Source organism: Salmo salar, chromosome ssa23 (assembly GCF_905237065.1).
Source record: "Salmo salar chromosome ssa23, Ssal_v3.1, whole genome shotgun sequence".
In the NCBI taxonomy this organism is placed as follows: Eukaryota; Metazoa; Chordata; class Actinopteri; order Salmoniformes; family Salmonidae; genus Salmo; species Salmo salar.
This window is the reverse complement of record NC_059464.1, coordinates 3,004,940-3,021,559: the sequence shown is the minus strand read 5'-3', so window position 1 is coordinate 3,021,559 and position 16,620 is coordinate 3,004,940. Positions and strand designations below refer to the sequence as shown.

Below are 16,620 nucleotides of genomic sequence, written 5' to 3'. Positions count from 1 at the left end.
TCAAGTCCCACACACTCAAACTTGGATTCTATTACTTACCATGACGTCTTTATGAAAAGCCATCTGACCATAGGGTTTTGAATTGTTAAGTCATTTTTCTATAGTCATTATATATATTGTCTGAGCCTGCTTTCCATTTATACTGGTATTGCTCTTTCCTTCTTGAAATGGTGAATAAAGGAATACTGCTTTTATTTTCAATTAATAAGACACAATGAAGACATTGTTAGATTAAATGTATGCTTTAATACGGTCTGTATCTCTATTACAGCAAGTCAAATAAAGATTTGTGCAAACTGGAAGTGTGACTTCTTTCCCCAATGATTTCCTGAGGCTGAGGTATTTTATCAGTTATTCCATACCAAGCCTAGATGAGGCTGAATGGCAACTAATTCATCTAATTGGTACATGACTGTTCAGTCTGTTGAATATTTCATTATTGAAAAAATAGATTTTTGGGCTGAATTAAGGTTTTATTAAACCTTAAAAAAAGGAAAATACTGTACAAACACAATAAAGGATGTTTATTACATGAAGTCATTGACAGGAAAAGTAATTTACTACATCAATTATAATCACAGCCTCTCCCCTTCATTTGCTTAACTGGGGGAATGGGATGGCGAAATGGTTTAAAATAGGCAGGGTGTCCAAAATGGCACCCTATTTCCTATATATAGTACACTAACTTTCACCAGGGCCCACAGGGCTATGGTCAAAAGTAGAACATTATTCAGGGAAAAGTTACAGAGAATAGGGTGCCTTATATATCTATTTGAGCAAGATACACTATATATACCAAAGTATGTGGACACCCCTTCGGCACTTTTTTTAACTAGGAAAGTCAGTTAAGAACAAATTCCTATTATCAATAAGGGCCTAGAAACAGTGGGTTAACTGCCTTGTTCAGGGGCAGAACGACAGATATTTACCTTGTCAGCTCACAGATTCGATCTTGCAACCTTTAGGTTATTAGTCCAACGCTCTAACCACTAGGCAGGCTACTTGCCTCCCCTACTTGCCGCCCCATATTTCAGCCACACCCGTTGCTGACTGGTATATAAAATTGAGCATACATCCATGCAATCTCCATACACAAACATTGGTAGTAGAAGGGCCTTACTGAAGAGCTCAATGACTTTCAACATGGCACCGTCATAGGATGCCACCTTTCCAACAAGTCAGTTCATCAAATTTCTTCCCTACTAGAACCTCCCCGGTCAACTGTAAGTGCTGTTATTCTGGGGTGGAAACTTCTAGGAGGAACAACAGCTCAGTCGCGAAGTGGTAGGCCGCACAAGCTCACAAAACTGGACCACAGAGTGCTGAATCGCCTAAAAATCATCTGTCCTAGGTTGCAACACTCACTACCGAGTTACAAACTGCCTCTGGAAGCAATGTTTGCACAATAACTGTTATATCACCACACCAGGGTCAGTTGAAGCAAATAATTTTTTTACATCATTGGTTGAGGCTAGGAAAAATTCAACTATGTACTTTGACTATTTGCCAATGAAAGGACTTTTTGTTTTCCTATCTATTCAGTATTCAGTCTCTGGTATCAGTTTCATTGTTGGGCGATTTCCAACCGAGATAGTGTTGTAATAAGTCACGTGAGTAAGGGGCGGAAGTTGGATACAATTTTAACATGGCTGCGCCGCGATAAGAAAATAAGAACCTAGCTGCGCCTCACAAAAACATAACGGTTTACCTTCGTCCGAACAGTTTTTCAGAGAGCATCAAGACATGTTGACGCTAGTGTTTAAGCTAGTGGCATAAAGTTCAAGAGCAGATCTGACATCAACACAGGACCCGAGATAGATAGATAGAACCTCGCCAATCTCGACTCATCACTGAGTTGACCAGCTACCAGGTAACGACCGTTAAACAATAACATAAAGTAGCTTTGAGACTCACAGTTATTATGGACATCTGTTTTCAAAGTATACGAGAGTTGGTAAGAGTATACTGCTGGGCTGCTAGCTATGGGATACATTTGTTACAGAGTATTAGCAACGTTCTGACATGAATGAATGACATGAATGAATGACCAAATCTGTTAGGTAGCTTTAGTTTTGTTAGCCAGTTAACAAGGTGATTGGTAATTGTTTACGGTGTCACACTGGTTGCTAGCAACAAGCTAACCAACCAAGGTCCCATAATGATAGGGTAGGATTTGCTAGTTAGCTACATAATTTGCTGTCCAGCAAACCGAGGTAAAGACATTTTCAGGTTGGATATTCGCCTGTAGTTTTCCGTAATTCCACCAACGGCAGTTAGGGACCGTCAACATAGTGACAAATCAAATTCTTCATATTTCAATTACTCCTAAAACGTTTAAAACTGGTTATAGCTAACCCGATGGCATAGACACACATTGCACACACTTTTTTTGTCGATTTACATCTCGCACTATTTTCAATTATTTATTTACATTTTTGAATTTCAATAGTTTTTTGAACTTCAGTTTTTGAACTTCAATAGTTCATGTGACCTACTGACTTCAAAGTTCAGAATGTACACTCAGCGGGCCTACACATTGCACAGCCTTTAGTTTGTCCATTTTCATCTCATGCAATTATACATTAATTTTCAATGTTTTTCAATGTTTCTAATTTCAATAGCTCCTTGATCATGTGACCTACTGACCTCAAAACAAGATTCATAATGTCCACTGACTACATTTCTATATTGCACACCCTTTAGTTTGTCCATTTTCATCTCACATGTTTTTACATTACATTTTTAATCTTTCTAATTTCAATATTGTATTATTGACTATGTTTATTTATTCCATGTGTAACTTTGTGTTGTTGTTTGTGTCGCACTGCTGTGCTTTCTTGGCCAGGTCGCAGTTGTAAATGAGAACTTGTTCTCAACTAGCCTACCTGGTTAATTAAAGGTAAAATAAATGTTAAAAAAATGCTCCTTGGTCATGTGACCGACTGACTTCAAACAAGGTTTGGAATGTACAGTCAGTGAGCCTAGACATTGCACATCCTTTAGTTTGTCCATTTTCATCTCACATGTTTTTACTTGATTTTTCAAACTTTCAATTATCCATAGCTCCTTGGTCATGTGACCTACTGACTTCAAACAAGGTTCTGAATGTACACTCAGTGGGCCTACAGATTGCACACCCTTGAGGTTGGTCCATTTTCAACTCACACGATTTTACATTAATTTGCCTGCTCTGCTCCCCTGAAGGACAGTGTCACTCACACACCTATTCACTTGGGCCTTCTCTCTGGGGTCTTCCTGACCTCCAGGCAGGCCCCCATTGACTTGGTGACCTCTGACTCCTGGCCTCTAGGTCTACACTCCCTGCCCGCCTGCCTGCCTTCTCCCTGGGCCTGAGAGTGTATAGTTTACTCCCTGGAACTACAGACCTCCAGGCCTCCACACCTACTCGGTCAACAGCCCTCTCCCTTGGCCTTAGAGTATAGCTTACTCCCTGGAATTACTAAAACGTCTACTCTGTAGTCCCACTGCCAGGAACCACGTGCACCTGGTAACCCGTAACAGGCTCTGTGCTCCTGGTGACCCGCCCGCTTTTTTTCTGCTCACAGACGAAGTCCCCACTCCAACCTACATGACCCGGGTGCTGCCCCCAGCCCCCGAGCTTGGCTGCCCCTGCTTGGACTCGAAGTGTCCTGCCTTGATGGAGGCCTCCTTGTGCACCTGGTAACCTGAAACAAGCTCTGTGCACCTGGAGACCTGCCTGCTTTTATCAGCTAAGAGACTAAGTCCCCAACCTCCACAGCCTGAGTGCTGCCCCCAGTCCCTGAGTAATGCCCAGTGTCTTACAAACTGGACATCAGTTGCCGCTACTAACCTTCTGTGGACTTTAACTGTTTTGTTACACCCAATCGACATCAAATGCCAGCGCAATACTTATAGGCTTGAGAACCAAATACTCCTCGCAGTATCTAGCGGCACCATCAACTGGGTGTCGGAAGAAGCAACAGAAAATAATCATCCCCTTTCAATCATTTGCTTGCACAGTCAGCCCTCTGGGACAGAACTATCGGAACCACCTTTACCAGCGCTTCATCGATATTCCTCACTTTGACATGAGGGTCACAGTCACCCCACGGGTGATTTGAGTGCGAGTGCAACAGGTGGGTACGCTCCTTTGAACCTAGGCTTCTTCCGTCCGTTTTATGGTTCCGCAGCAAATCAATGGGCGTGGATGGTACTACCCACATCAGATGTAGGCCTCCCTCCCTAGACAAGCTTGAGATACCTCTCCCCACTTCATAGGGCATGAGCCAGATCCATGCAATGCCCTATCACAGCGGGGCCAATGGGTTTAGTCTCCGCCTCAAGTCTAGTGGGCGTAGAGGAGACCTCCCCACCTACAATGTGTGGGGCCGGTGAGCGCCGTAGCTGGGGAGATTCGTGAAAAGGGCCTGGCGCACGTCCAGAGTTGCCGCCGCCAACCACCGGACCCAACCCCCCCACCGGTCTGCCTTCGGCCCGCCGATGGACACCACCCCAACGAACCCCCGCACGCAGCCGCTTGCGAGACCACACACAAGAGACCGCGAGATGGGCCGCACAATGAACTTCCAATGGTGGCGAGAGGAGGCGACGGAATGACTGCTCCCCTAGACGCGGCTTGAGCCCAGCCCCGCTTCGCACCCCAGCCTGACTGACCCAGCCCTTCGAGCCAATCCTTATCCTGAAGTTACGGATCTTTTTTGCCAACTTCCCTTACCTACATTGTTATAACATGCCAGAGGCTGTTCACCTTGGAGACCTGCTGCGGATATGGGTACGGCCCGGCGTGAGATTTACACCCTCTCCCCCAGATTTTAAAGGGCCAGGGAGAGCTCGCCGCCGAAGCCGCAATGCTTTCCAGGGCTTGGGCCCCTCTCTCGGGGCGAACCCATTCCAGGGCGCATTTGTCTCCACCCCCTCCAGGTGTTGCTTATTATCCCCGGTGTATATATCCCTGTGTTTCCTGTCTCTGTGCCAGTTCGTCTTGTTTTGCCAAGTCAACCAGCGTTTTTTCCTTGCTTCTACTTTTCCCAGTCTGTTTGTTTCTAGTCGTCCTGGTTTCGACCCTTGGCTGTCCTGGCTCCGAACCCGCCTGCCTGACCGTTCTACCAGCCTGCCTATCCCCTTGTACTGTTTTGGACTCTGATCTGGTTTCTGACCTCTGCCTGACCTGACCTTGAGACTGCCTATCGCCTGGTACTGTTTGGACTCTGACCTGGTTTATGAACTCTCGCCTGTCCCCGACCTGCCTTTACCTACTCCCTTTGTTATAATAAATATCGGAGCTCAACCATCTGCCTTCTGTGTCTGCATTTGGGTCTCGCCTTGTGCCCTTATACCATGGACATTCTGAAATTAGTTTGAGGTCAGTAGGTCACATTACCAAGGAGCTATTGGAATTTGAATGTAAAAAAAAAGTTTGTACTTTGATTATGCTCCTTAACTAATTAAACTAGGAATACAAAATGCTGCTCACATTTCCACATGTTTATTAGCTTTGAAATACGAATTAATCTCCAAATCGTGAAAATAATACCTGTGCATTGTAGTGCGCAACTTTTCCAACATCATGACACTTATTTGGGGTCTGTGGCTCAAGTGGTTTGAAAGCTATTGAGGTTTGAAAGCGCGAATATCCGTCGAATATCCAGCTTGAAACTGTCTTTACCTCGGTGTCCAGCAGTCACGTAACGTAGCCAGCTAACTGGTAACTACATAATGTCTACTTCTGCAAGCTTACAAAGACGTCAATGGAACCCTGCTCAAACTAGATAACTTGCTAAGTTCAAGTATCGATCAGAATCACATTGGGATTTTATTTAGCGATCTGTAAACAGATGAAGCATTTTTAACCCTCTATTCTAGACATAGTTTTGTGGTTAATTATGAACAGTTTAGTTTTTTGTTGGAAGAGGATGTTCGTGTATTAGCCTGTCTGTCAGCACAAATTGACCCTTGTCTGGTGACCACCTAGAAAAACACTTCAGGAAATTGGAAACCATACTCAAGCCCTAAATCGTCATTCTCTCTATGGTATTTTTCATTACCTGAGTTTCCTCACATACTCTTTCTAAACAGCCTCCATTCTTGCTGATACAAATGCACACACACTGTCTTAACACTCTGCGCACACACACACATTGACATGTGCTGTCCATGCTCACATGACAGTAAGCTAGTTTCGTTAGCATACATCACAAGACTGCATTGCTATACTTCCCCTATACTGCCCCCTTCTCCCACATTATATTTGACTGTCTTGTTCCCCTGGCTCTAAATTACATTACTTTCCCTTCAGCTGAATAACACAACCAAACCACTCAAATTTGCTTTGGTTTTCCAATGACACACGTTTGAAATGCATTTGGACCTTTGTGCGTCTCTGCCATTCATTTAGGTATTTTTCCTTTTGACTTTTTCCTTTTTGTTTTCCCTCCTTTGTTTCTGCCAGAGAACTCTTTGCACGTGAGTTCAATTTAACTCAAGGTGCCTACTGTGTTGACCCAAAATGGCCTTCTCATCATTCAGTTTTCTTTCCTTGTTCTCTCCAGCAGCTGTGATGTCTCTAGCTGACCCCACTTCTGACACCACGCCCTTCTTCTCTGATGACAGCGAGGCGGAAGGCTCAGAAGAGCCTGGTGCGGGGCCTAGCCAGCGCCGGGAAGTGGAAGAGCCAGCCAGCGGCGTGTCCAGCATGAGATCGGTGTTCACTGTTATCGTCCTGTGTTTCATCAACCTGCTCAACTACATGGACAGATTCACCGTGGCTGGTATGGACAATGTAACGTTACACCAAATTGTACCAAACCCAATGCTCACCTAACATTTCTTTAAACCTAACATTTATCTAAACACTACATATAAGTGTTTAGATATTGATCCTCACCTTTAAAGGTCATTCTGATACCCATGTAAAATAGCCTTATGCGTGACTTAAACATCACCCATGATATTTTTTCCCGATTTTTAGAATTTTTATTTTTTATAATAATTTAAGTATTTTTTTTTTTCTCTCATGTCAAACTACCAGGAAGTCTGAAAAGATTGAGTGGGCGGTTCACCTTGACTGGCGGTTCATTTGAAAATACCTATGTCAAGCAGTGTTGCAGGGAGATTATCTCAAACAAATTTGCTGATACACAAAGCAACTCAGACAACATTGAAATTGCATACAACATCCAATCCTGTCATACATCATGGATTGAAATTGGATGTAGTCTATCACAGTGCCATCCGTTTTGTCACCAAAGCCCCATATACTACCCACCGCTGCGACATGTATGCTCTCGTTGGCTAGCCCTCGCTACATATTTGTCGCCAAACCCACTGGCTCCAGGTCATCGATAAGTCTTTGCTCGGTAAAGCCCCGCCTTATCTCAGCTCACTGGTCACCATAGCAACACTCACCCGTAGCACGAGCTCCAGCAGGTATATTTCACTTGTCATCCCCAAAGCCAACACCTACTTTGGCTGCCTTTCCTTCCAGTTCTCAGCTGCCAATGACTGGAACAAATTGGAAAAATCACTGAAGCTGGAGACTTATATCTCCCTCACTAACTTTAAGCATCAGCTGTCAGAGCAGCTTACCGATCACTGCACCTGTACACAGCCCATCTGTAAATAGCCCACCCAACTACCTCATCCCCATATTGTTCTTTTTTTGGTGTTGCTCTTTTGCACCTCAGTATCTCTACTTGCACATCTATCTCTCCAGTGTTAATGCTAAATAGTAATTATTTCACCACTATGGCCTATTTATTGCCTTACCTCCCTAATCTTACTACATATTGCACACACTGTACATAGATTTTTCTATTGTGTTATTGACTGTACATTTGTTTATCCCATGTGTAATTCTGTGTTGTTTTTGTCACACTGCTTTGCTTCATCTTGGCCAGGTTGCAGTTATAAATGAGAACTTGTTCTCAACTGCCCTACCTGGTTAAATAAAGGTGAAATAAAATTCACAAATTATTTGTTTATTCAACTCTTTGGTTATTGTAACCTCATCAATATAGACAAAATGTTGGCTATATAATTTATCTAGCTAGCCCAAATGGAATTGTCAGCACTGTTTATAAAGCTACAGTTAGTCTGAAGTTTACATACACTTAGGTTGGAGTCATTAAAACTTATTTTTCAACCACTCCACAAATTTCTTGTTAACAAACTATAGTTTTGGCAAGTTGGTTAGGACATCTACTTTGGGCATGACACAAGTAATTTTTCCAACAATTCAACAACAGACAGATTATTTCGCTTATAATTCACTGCATCACAATTCTAGTGGGTCAGAAGTTTACATACACTAAGTTGACTGTGCCTTTAAACAGCTTGGAAAATTCCAGAAAATTATGTCATGGCTTTAGAAGCTTCTGATAGGCTAATTGACATCATTTGAGTCAATTGGAGGTGTACCTGTGGATGTATTTCAAGGCCTACCTTCAAACTCAGTGCCTCTTTGCTTGACATCATGGGAAAATCAAAAGAAGTCAGGCAAGACCCCAGAAAGAAAATTGTAGACCTCCACAAGTCTGGTTCATCCTTGGGAGCAATTTTCAAACGCCTGAAGGTACCACGTTCATCTGTACAAACAATAGTACACAAGTATAAACACCATGGGACCATGCAGCCGTCATACTTTGGTGCGAAAAGTGCAAATCAATCCCAGAACAACAGCAAAGGACCTTGTGAAGGTACTTTTGTACCTGCTTCCTCAAGCATCTACAGTGAGGGGAAAAAGTATTTGATCCCCTGCTGATTTTGTACATTTGCCCACTGACAAAGAAATGATCAGTCTATAATTTTAATGGTAGGTTTATTTGAACAGTGAGAGACCAGAATAACAACAACAAAAAATCCAGAAAAACGCATGTCAAAAATGTTATAAATTGATTTGCATTTTAATGAGGGAAATAAGTATTTGACCCCCTCTCAATCAGAAAGATTTCTGGCTCCCAGGTGTCTTTTATACAGGTAACGAGCTGAGATTAGGAGCACACTCTTAAAGGGAGTGCTCCTAATCTCAGCGTGTTACCTTTATAAAAGACACCTGTACACAGAAGCAATCAATCAATCAGATTCCAAACTCTCCACCATGGCCAAGACCAAAGAGCTCTCCAAGGATGTCAGGGACAAGATTGTAGACCTTCACAAGGCTGGAATGGGCTACAAGACCATCGCCAAGCAGCTTGGTGAGAAGGTGACAACAGTTGGTGTGATTATTCGCAAATGGAAGAAACACAAAAGAACTGTCAATATCCCTCTGCCTGGGGCTCCATGCAAGATCTCACCTCGTGGAGTTGCAATGATCATGAGAACGGTGAGGAATCAGCCCAGAACTACACAGGAGGATCTTGTCAATGATCTCAAGGCAGCTGGGACCATAGTCACCAAGAAAACAATTGGTAACACACTACGCCGTGAAGGACTGAAAGGTCCCCCTGCTCAAGAAAGCACATATACATGCCGTCTGAAGTTTGCCAATGAACATCTGAATGATTCAGAGGACAACTGGTGAAAGTGTTGTGGTCAGATGAGACCAAAATGGAGCTCTTTGGCATCAACTCAACTTGCCGTGTTTGGAGGAGGAATGCTGCCTATGACCCCCAAGAATACCATCCCCACCGTCAAACATGGAGGTGGAAACATGCTTTGGGGGTGTTTTTCTGCTAAGGGGACAGGACAACTTCACTGCATCAAAGGGACGATGGATGGGGCCATGTACCGTCAAATCTTGGGTGAGAACCTCCTTCCCTCAGCCAGGGCATTGAAAATGGGTCGTGGATGGTTATTCCAGCATGACAATGACCCAAAACACACGGCCAAGGCAACAAAGGAGTGGCTCAAGAAGAAGCACATTAAGGTCCTGGAGAGACCTTAATCCCATAGAAAATCTGTGGAGGGAGCTGAAGGTTCGAGTTGCCAAACGTCAGCCTCAACCTTAATGACTTGGAGAAGATCTGCAAAGAGGAGTGGGACAAAATCCCTCCTGAGATGTGTGCAAACCTGGTGGCCAACTACAAGAAACGTCTGACCTCTGATTGCCAACAAGGGTTTTGCCACCAAGTACTAAGTCATGTTTTGCAGAGGGGTGAAATACTTATTTCCCTCATTAAAATGCAAATCATTTTATAACATTTTTGACATGCGTTTTTCTGGATTCTTTTGTTGTTATTCTCTCTCTCACTGTTCAAATAAACCTACCATTAAAATTATAGACTGATTATTTCTTTGTCAGTGGGCAAATGTACAAAATCAGCAGGGGATCAAATACTTTTTTCCCTCACTGTATATCCACAGTAAAATGAGTCCTATGTCGGTGTAACCTGAAAGGCCGCTCAGCAAGGAAGAAGCCACTGCTCCAAAATCGCCATTAAAAAAAGCCAGACTACGGTTTGCAACTGCATATGGGGATGAAGATCGTACTTTTTGGAGAAATGTCCTCTGGTCTGATGAAACAAAAATAGAACTGTTTGGCCATAATGACCATCGTTATATTTGGAGATAAAGGGGGATGCTTGCAAGCTGAAGAACACTATCGCAACCGTGAAGCACGGGGGTGGCAGCATCATGTTGTGTGGGTGCTTTGCTGCCGGAGGGACTGGTGCACTTCACAAATGGATGGCATCATCAGGAAGGAACATTAAGTGGATATATTGAAGCAACATCTCAAGACATCAGTCAGGAAGTTAAAGCTTGGTCTCAAGTGGGTCTTCCAAATGGACAATGACCCCAAGCATACTTCCAAAGTTGTGACAAAATGGCTTAAGGACAACAAAGTCAAGGTATTGGAGTGGCCATCACAAAGCCCTTACCTCAATCCTATAGAAAATTTGTGGGCAGAACTGAAAAAGCATGTGCGAGCAAGGAGGCCTACAAACCTGACTCAGTTACACCAGCTCTGTCAGGAGGAATGGCCAAAATTCACCCGACTTATTGTGGAAGGCTACCTGAAATGTTTGACCCAAGTTAAACAATTTAAAGGCAATGCTACCACAGAAGTATTAGTATGACTCACTGGGAATGTGATGAAAGAAATAAAAGCTGAAATAAGTCACTACTATTCTTCTGACATGTCACATTCTTAAAAGAAAGCGGTGATCCTAACTGACCTAAGACAGGGCATTTTTACTAGGATTAAATATCAGGAATTGTGAAAATAAGTTTAAATGTATTTGGCTAAGCTCTATGTAAACTTCCGACTTCAACTGTTGCTAGCCAATTCATCTTGGACAATTTCAGTTGAAACTTTAAAGGGTGAGGTCTGACTACATTTAATTAAATACATGTATATTGACTGTCAAACAATGTTAATATATCATGACTATCAATGATGTCCAGAAATTTGTATGGATCTTCCAATTGGAATGTGTCTCGATATAATGACATCTGTCAGAGTTTTGGGCAGCCCTTCCCTCTTTTGTTCCTTGCTGGCTAAAGACTTAGCTAGCCTCTAATTATATTTGCTGACACACTGAAGTCAAATTTTGGTGCTAGTTTACTTGTACGAATCTAAACCACACACCTATGCCAACACGCCTTCTGTACGTATTTTAAAATGGGTAAGATAATAAGATTTTACCATGGTGTATTAAAATAAGGCTTTATGTGATTAACTTTCTGATCAAACTTTATCAATGTAAAAGCAACAGTAATTTTTCCTAATTTGGTCATCCTACTTTGTTCTGGTTTCATCCAAATATCATCACATTTTATGAAAAACATGATTTTGACCGTGCAGGACCTTTTTTAAGAGTTATATATTATAATAATTTCACAAAAAGAACAATCATCGATCTGTTTGCTACGGAAGCATAGGCAACTCTTAAAAAGAATGTTGGATTAGACTATCATAACCCCAATAAGTAATTTCCCATATTTCATATAACAGGTCTGTCTGTCTCTGTCTTGTTTAGGTGTTCTGCCCGACATTGAGCAGTACTTTGGGATCAATGATGGGAAGTCAGGCCTGCTCCAAACAGTCTTCATCTGCAGCTACATGTTCCTGGCTCCTGTCTTTGGTTACCTGGGCGACCGGTACAACAGGAAGGTGATCATGAGTGTGGGCATCGGCTTCTGGTCCGTGGTGACGCTTGCCAGCTCCTACATGGCCAGAGAAGTGAGTGACACTTCCTAACTATCGTTTTCAGCAGGGGTTGGAACCAAAATTATTAGTTCTGAACAGAACCATTCTTTTTGGGGTTCCGATCCACTGTTCTGAGAAGCAAAATAAAACCGTTTTGAATCCCCAGAAAGTTACGGTTTATATTGTTGCTTTTTTAAATTAATTTTTTTGGAGGGCAGCTCCAGAATTAAAATAAAACACTTATCTTTTTTGTAGTTAATGTGAAACGTGATAACTATAGTATCCTTAACTAGCGTTGAAAAGGTTACTCCATTCTTCTATAATTAAAAATCTCTCCTAATTTCTGACGACTATTGTTTTAGGAACTATAAAGTTGGGAATATGCTCCACGTCGAAACACAACAATCTTTTTTTTGTCATTTGTTATAGGCAGTTTTTAAGGACACGTAACTGTGGATAATTTGGCCAATATCGCTTGTTTATTGATGGTGCTGGCAGCGCCCAGTTGGTTTCTTTCTCTCTGATCTGAACGGGTCTCTTGGATCCGAACCAGCACAGGTCTGTTTGAGTCTGCTTTCCACAGTACTTTTCAGAATTGGTCCCACTGACCTTGTGTTAATTCGGAACGGTCTCTGTTTTTTGGAAAATAATTGTGTGCTTATCGAGTTGGGTGGGAGAGCCATGGATCCATTTCGAACGGATCCAACTTTTTGGATATGTGAAGACCTCTAGGTCCAAGTCCTGGTTCTCAGACAGTGTATATGAATTGACAACGGACTGTAAATATGTGTGACAACTCCTAAACCTTCTGTGTCTGTCTGTCTCCATGTGTGAAGAGACGTGAGACGTCTACGTGAGACGTCCACTGAATTAGGTAAATTCGCCTTCAGTTTTAATGCCGCCCATTTTTTTTAATTTTTTATAATCTGCAGAACTCCCTGCATCTTCATTCCCTGGTGGCAGTTTAGGAGTCTGTGTTGAATTTGTTAATTTTTTAGTTTTTATTATGAACTGTAAAAAGGTGGGCCTCCCGAGTGGCGCAGCGGTCTAAGACACTGCATTGCAGTGGTTAAGGCGTCACTACAGACACGGGTTCGATCCCAAGCTGTGTCACAACCGGCCGTGACCGCGAGTCCCGTAGGGCGGAGCACAATTGGCCCAGCGTCCTCCGGGTTGGGGGAGGATTTGGCCTGGGGGGCTTTACTTGGCTCATGACGCTCTAGCGACTCCTTGTGGCGGGCCGGGCGCCTGCAGGCTGACGTTGGTAGTCAGTTGAATGGTGTTTCCTGTGACACATTGGTGCGGCTGGCTTCCGGGTTAAGCGGTTGGGTGTTAAGGAGCGCGGTTTGGGTGTTAAGGAGCGCGGTTTGGCAGGTCGTGTTTCGGAGGACGCATTACTCGACCTTCGCCTCTCCCGAGCCTGTTGGGGAGTTGCAGCAATGAGACAAGATCGTAATTGGATATCAAGGAGTTGGGGAGAAAAGGGGTGTATTAACCTGCAGTTTTTCATTATTTAAAAAAAATATATACTCAGCAACAACAACAAAAACGTCCTCTCACTGTTAACTGCGTGTAAATATTTGTATGAACATAAGATTCAACAACTGAGCCATAAACTGACCAAGTTCCACAGACATGTGACTAACAGAAATTGTATAATGTGTCCCTGAACAAAGGGGGGATCAAAATCAAAAGTACCAGTCAGTATCTGGTGTGGCCACCAGCTGCATTAACTACTGCAGTGCATATCCTCCTCATGGACTGCACCAGATTTGCCAGTTCTTGCTGTGAGATGTTACCCCACTCTTCCACCAAGCCACCTGCAAGTTCTCGGACGTTTCTGGGGGGAATGGCCCTAGCCCTCACCCTCCGATTCAACAGGTCACAGACGTGCTCAAGGGGATTGAGATCCGGCCTTTTCGCTGGCCATGGTAGAACACTGACATTCCTGTCTTGGAAATCACGCACAGAACGAGCAGTATGGCTAGTGGCATTGTCATGCTGGAGGGTCATGTCAGGATGAGCCTGCAGGAAGGGTACCACATGAGGGAGGAGGATGTCTTCCCTGTAATGCACAGCGTTGAGATAGCCTGCATTGACAACAAGCTCAGTCCGATGATGGTGTGTGTGTATTTTTATTTATAAAAAATGAGAACCTGGTCTCAATGGGCTCCCCTGATTTTAAATGAAAGTTAAATCTTAATCTGAAGGCATGTTCTTTTCTTCCCCCTCTCTCCACCATTCATCCTGTCAGTATTTCTGGCTCCTGTTGTTGACACGTGGCCTCGTGGGGGTTGGAGAGGCCAGTTATTCCACTATCGCCCCAACCATCATCGCTGACCTGTACGTCAAGGAGAGGAGGACGCAGATGCTCTCTGTCTTCTATTTCGCCATTCCAGTGGGCAGGTGTGGTCATAGAACATTCACACCTAATAATGTATACATTTGTCCATCTTTGTTATCTGTCTTGGATTATGTGTTAAGAATAGGAGCCAATTGACCCTGTGGTGAATGTTTGTTCCATTGTCCTTCCTTCACAGTGGTCTGGGCTACATCGTGGGGTCAAAGGTTGATGACATAGCAGGGGACTGGCATTGGGCCCTGCGGGTGAGTTATGAAATCCCCTGAGCTGTTGGATGTTATACATACTTCTCAACGCACACGTTTCTCAAAATACATGCACTCTCAACCATAAAGGGAATAATGCATAAAAGCATGTCACCCAGCCAGCTGGTCATCTGACTCTTACTTAGAACTAAAACATGGACACATTGAATTTTTATCTGTCCGTATCAGAAACATCAATTATGCCATTTAAAATTGTGTTTTTTTCTCCTTAGGTGACTCCTGTGTTAGGACTGGTAGCGGTGGTGTTGCTGCTGTTCGTGGTGAAAGAGCCAAAGAGGGGTGCTATCGAGGCCCGACCGGAGCACACCCTCCAAAGGACCAGCTGGCTGGGTGACATGAAGGCCCTTTGCAGAAAGTATGTCCACCATCACAAGCCCAGTGTCAAATGATATCCCTGTGTAGAGCACTACTTTTGACCAGAGCTGAGTATCATATCACATCCTATTTTCTATATTGTGCACTACTTTTGACTGGAGTTGAGTCTGAAATGACACCCATGTTCCCTATAATAGTCCACTATGTTTTGACCATATCTCTATAGCTCTGTATTCATTGCACAATTATAATGTATCTTTGGTTCTATAGAAGAGTTATCAAACCAATATCTTTGTTTGTGTCTATGTGTGCAGCCCCAGCTTTGTGTTGTCTACGTTTGGCTTCACAGCAGTGGCCTTTGTGACTGGCTCCTTGGCACTCTGGGCCCCGGCCTTCCTCTTCAGAGCTGCTGTCTTCACCGGAGAAAGGCCCCCCTGCGTTAAGGGGCCCTGTGACACCTCCGACAGGTAACACACAGGCTCACACCTCAAACTCACACCGACATCCAACAGGTGACACATAAACGTCCGACAGGTATCACACACAGGAACTACGTGCTGAACAAAGACACTTCATAATCAGTCAGAATGTTCAGGGATCATCAGACTCCTCTGTAATCACAGGATAAGATTGAATCATCACAACATTGTTGCCACTACTACACTCGACTCCTGATAACTGCAACGGCTTGGGATGACAGTACGAGTCAGTGACGAGAGAGCAGCAGTAGAGAATAGACATCAAACTTTTGCTATCAAAGGAATCCAGTTTATCAGGAAATACTTAATTGTCAATCAAAAACCACACAGATGAGTCGGCAAGGGTAAACAAATGTTTCCTATTGAATTAAATGTTATAAACCCTTCTCACTCCTTCTCTCCCCAGCCTGTACTTTGGCATCATCACAGTTGTGTCGGGGATCCTGGGTGTGGCCAGTGGTGCAGAGGTCAGTAGGAGACTGAGGTTGAGGACGCCGAGGGCTGACCCCCTGGTTTGTGCTCTAGGACTCCTGCTCTCAGCGCCCTTCCTCTACCTCGCCATCGTCTTCGCTCGGGCCAGCCCCATTGCCACCTACGTAAGCCAACAACTATCTCTCGCTCTGTGTGGCCGTGTCCGAATACTTGCATTCTAAATAGTAGGCATTTTGGGTATGGACAATTCCACGGTAATGGAGCTGAACTGAGACCACTGATTTCAAAGTTTAACAAACCATACAAATCTATGCAGAAGGACTACTTTTAACAATTTACACAGACATTTTTACAAAAACACATTCATTGTAAGAATGGTGCAGAGGCAAAAATCTGCCTCCGTTGTTTTAATGAATTCACGTTTTCCAAAAACTCTTAAATATATGCTCCGAATTAAGATTCAACGATGACTGCGGAAAGAATGGGGTGTCAGCTATGACATAAATCTATTTTGGTTATTGAACTACAGTAAGTGAAGTGGATTTACACCCGGTAATGGAATTTCATCATGGGTCCCTGATCTGTACTAAAGAAATTCTCTTCATGGTGATTTATCCTAAATGGGTACACAAAGGTTAAAATATGCAATGTTCTCTCTTGCATATTTGGGTATGATTC

The 16,620-nt window shown here is 43.4% G+C and overlaps 1 protein-coding gene across 4 annotated transcripts in view; it reads left to right on the top strand.

Annotated features, from left to right (window-relative positions):
• The first annotated feature begins 1,566 nt into the window (after positions 1–1,566).
• LOC106583937 (protein spinster homolog 1) overlaps positions 1,567–16,620 on the top strand; it is a 51,630-nt gene continuing 36,576 nt past the window's right edge. For 2 of the 4 annotated variants that reach the window (XM_014168626.2, XM_014168628.2), the window contains exons 1-8: positions 1,567–1,870; positions 6,552–6,770; positions 11,919–12,121; positions 14,343–14,494; positions 14,629–14,695; positions 14,929–15,071; positions 15,346–15,498; positions 15,917–16,106. In XM_014168626.2, coding sequence (XP_014024101.2) covers positions 6,560–6,770; positions 11,919–12,121; positions 14,343–14,494; positions 14,629–14,695; positions 14,929–15,071; positions 15,346–15,498; positions 15,917–16,106 — 1,119 coding nt within the window. In that variant the 5' untranslated portion in view covers positions 1,567–1,870; positions 6,552–6,559. Of the gene's footprint in view, positions 1,871–5,033; positions 5,197–6,551; positions 6,771–11,918; positions 12,122–14,342; positions 14,495–14,628; positions 14,696–14,928; positions 15,072–15,345; positions 15,499–15,916; positions 16,107–16,620 lie in introns of those variants that run through there. The other 2 variants (XM_014168627.2, XM_045706339.1) reach the window with 2 other exon arrangements.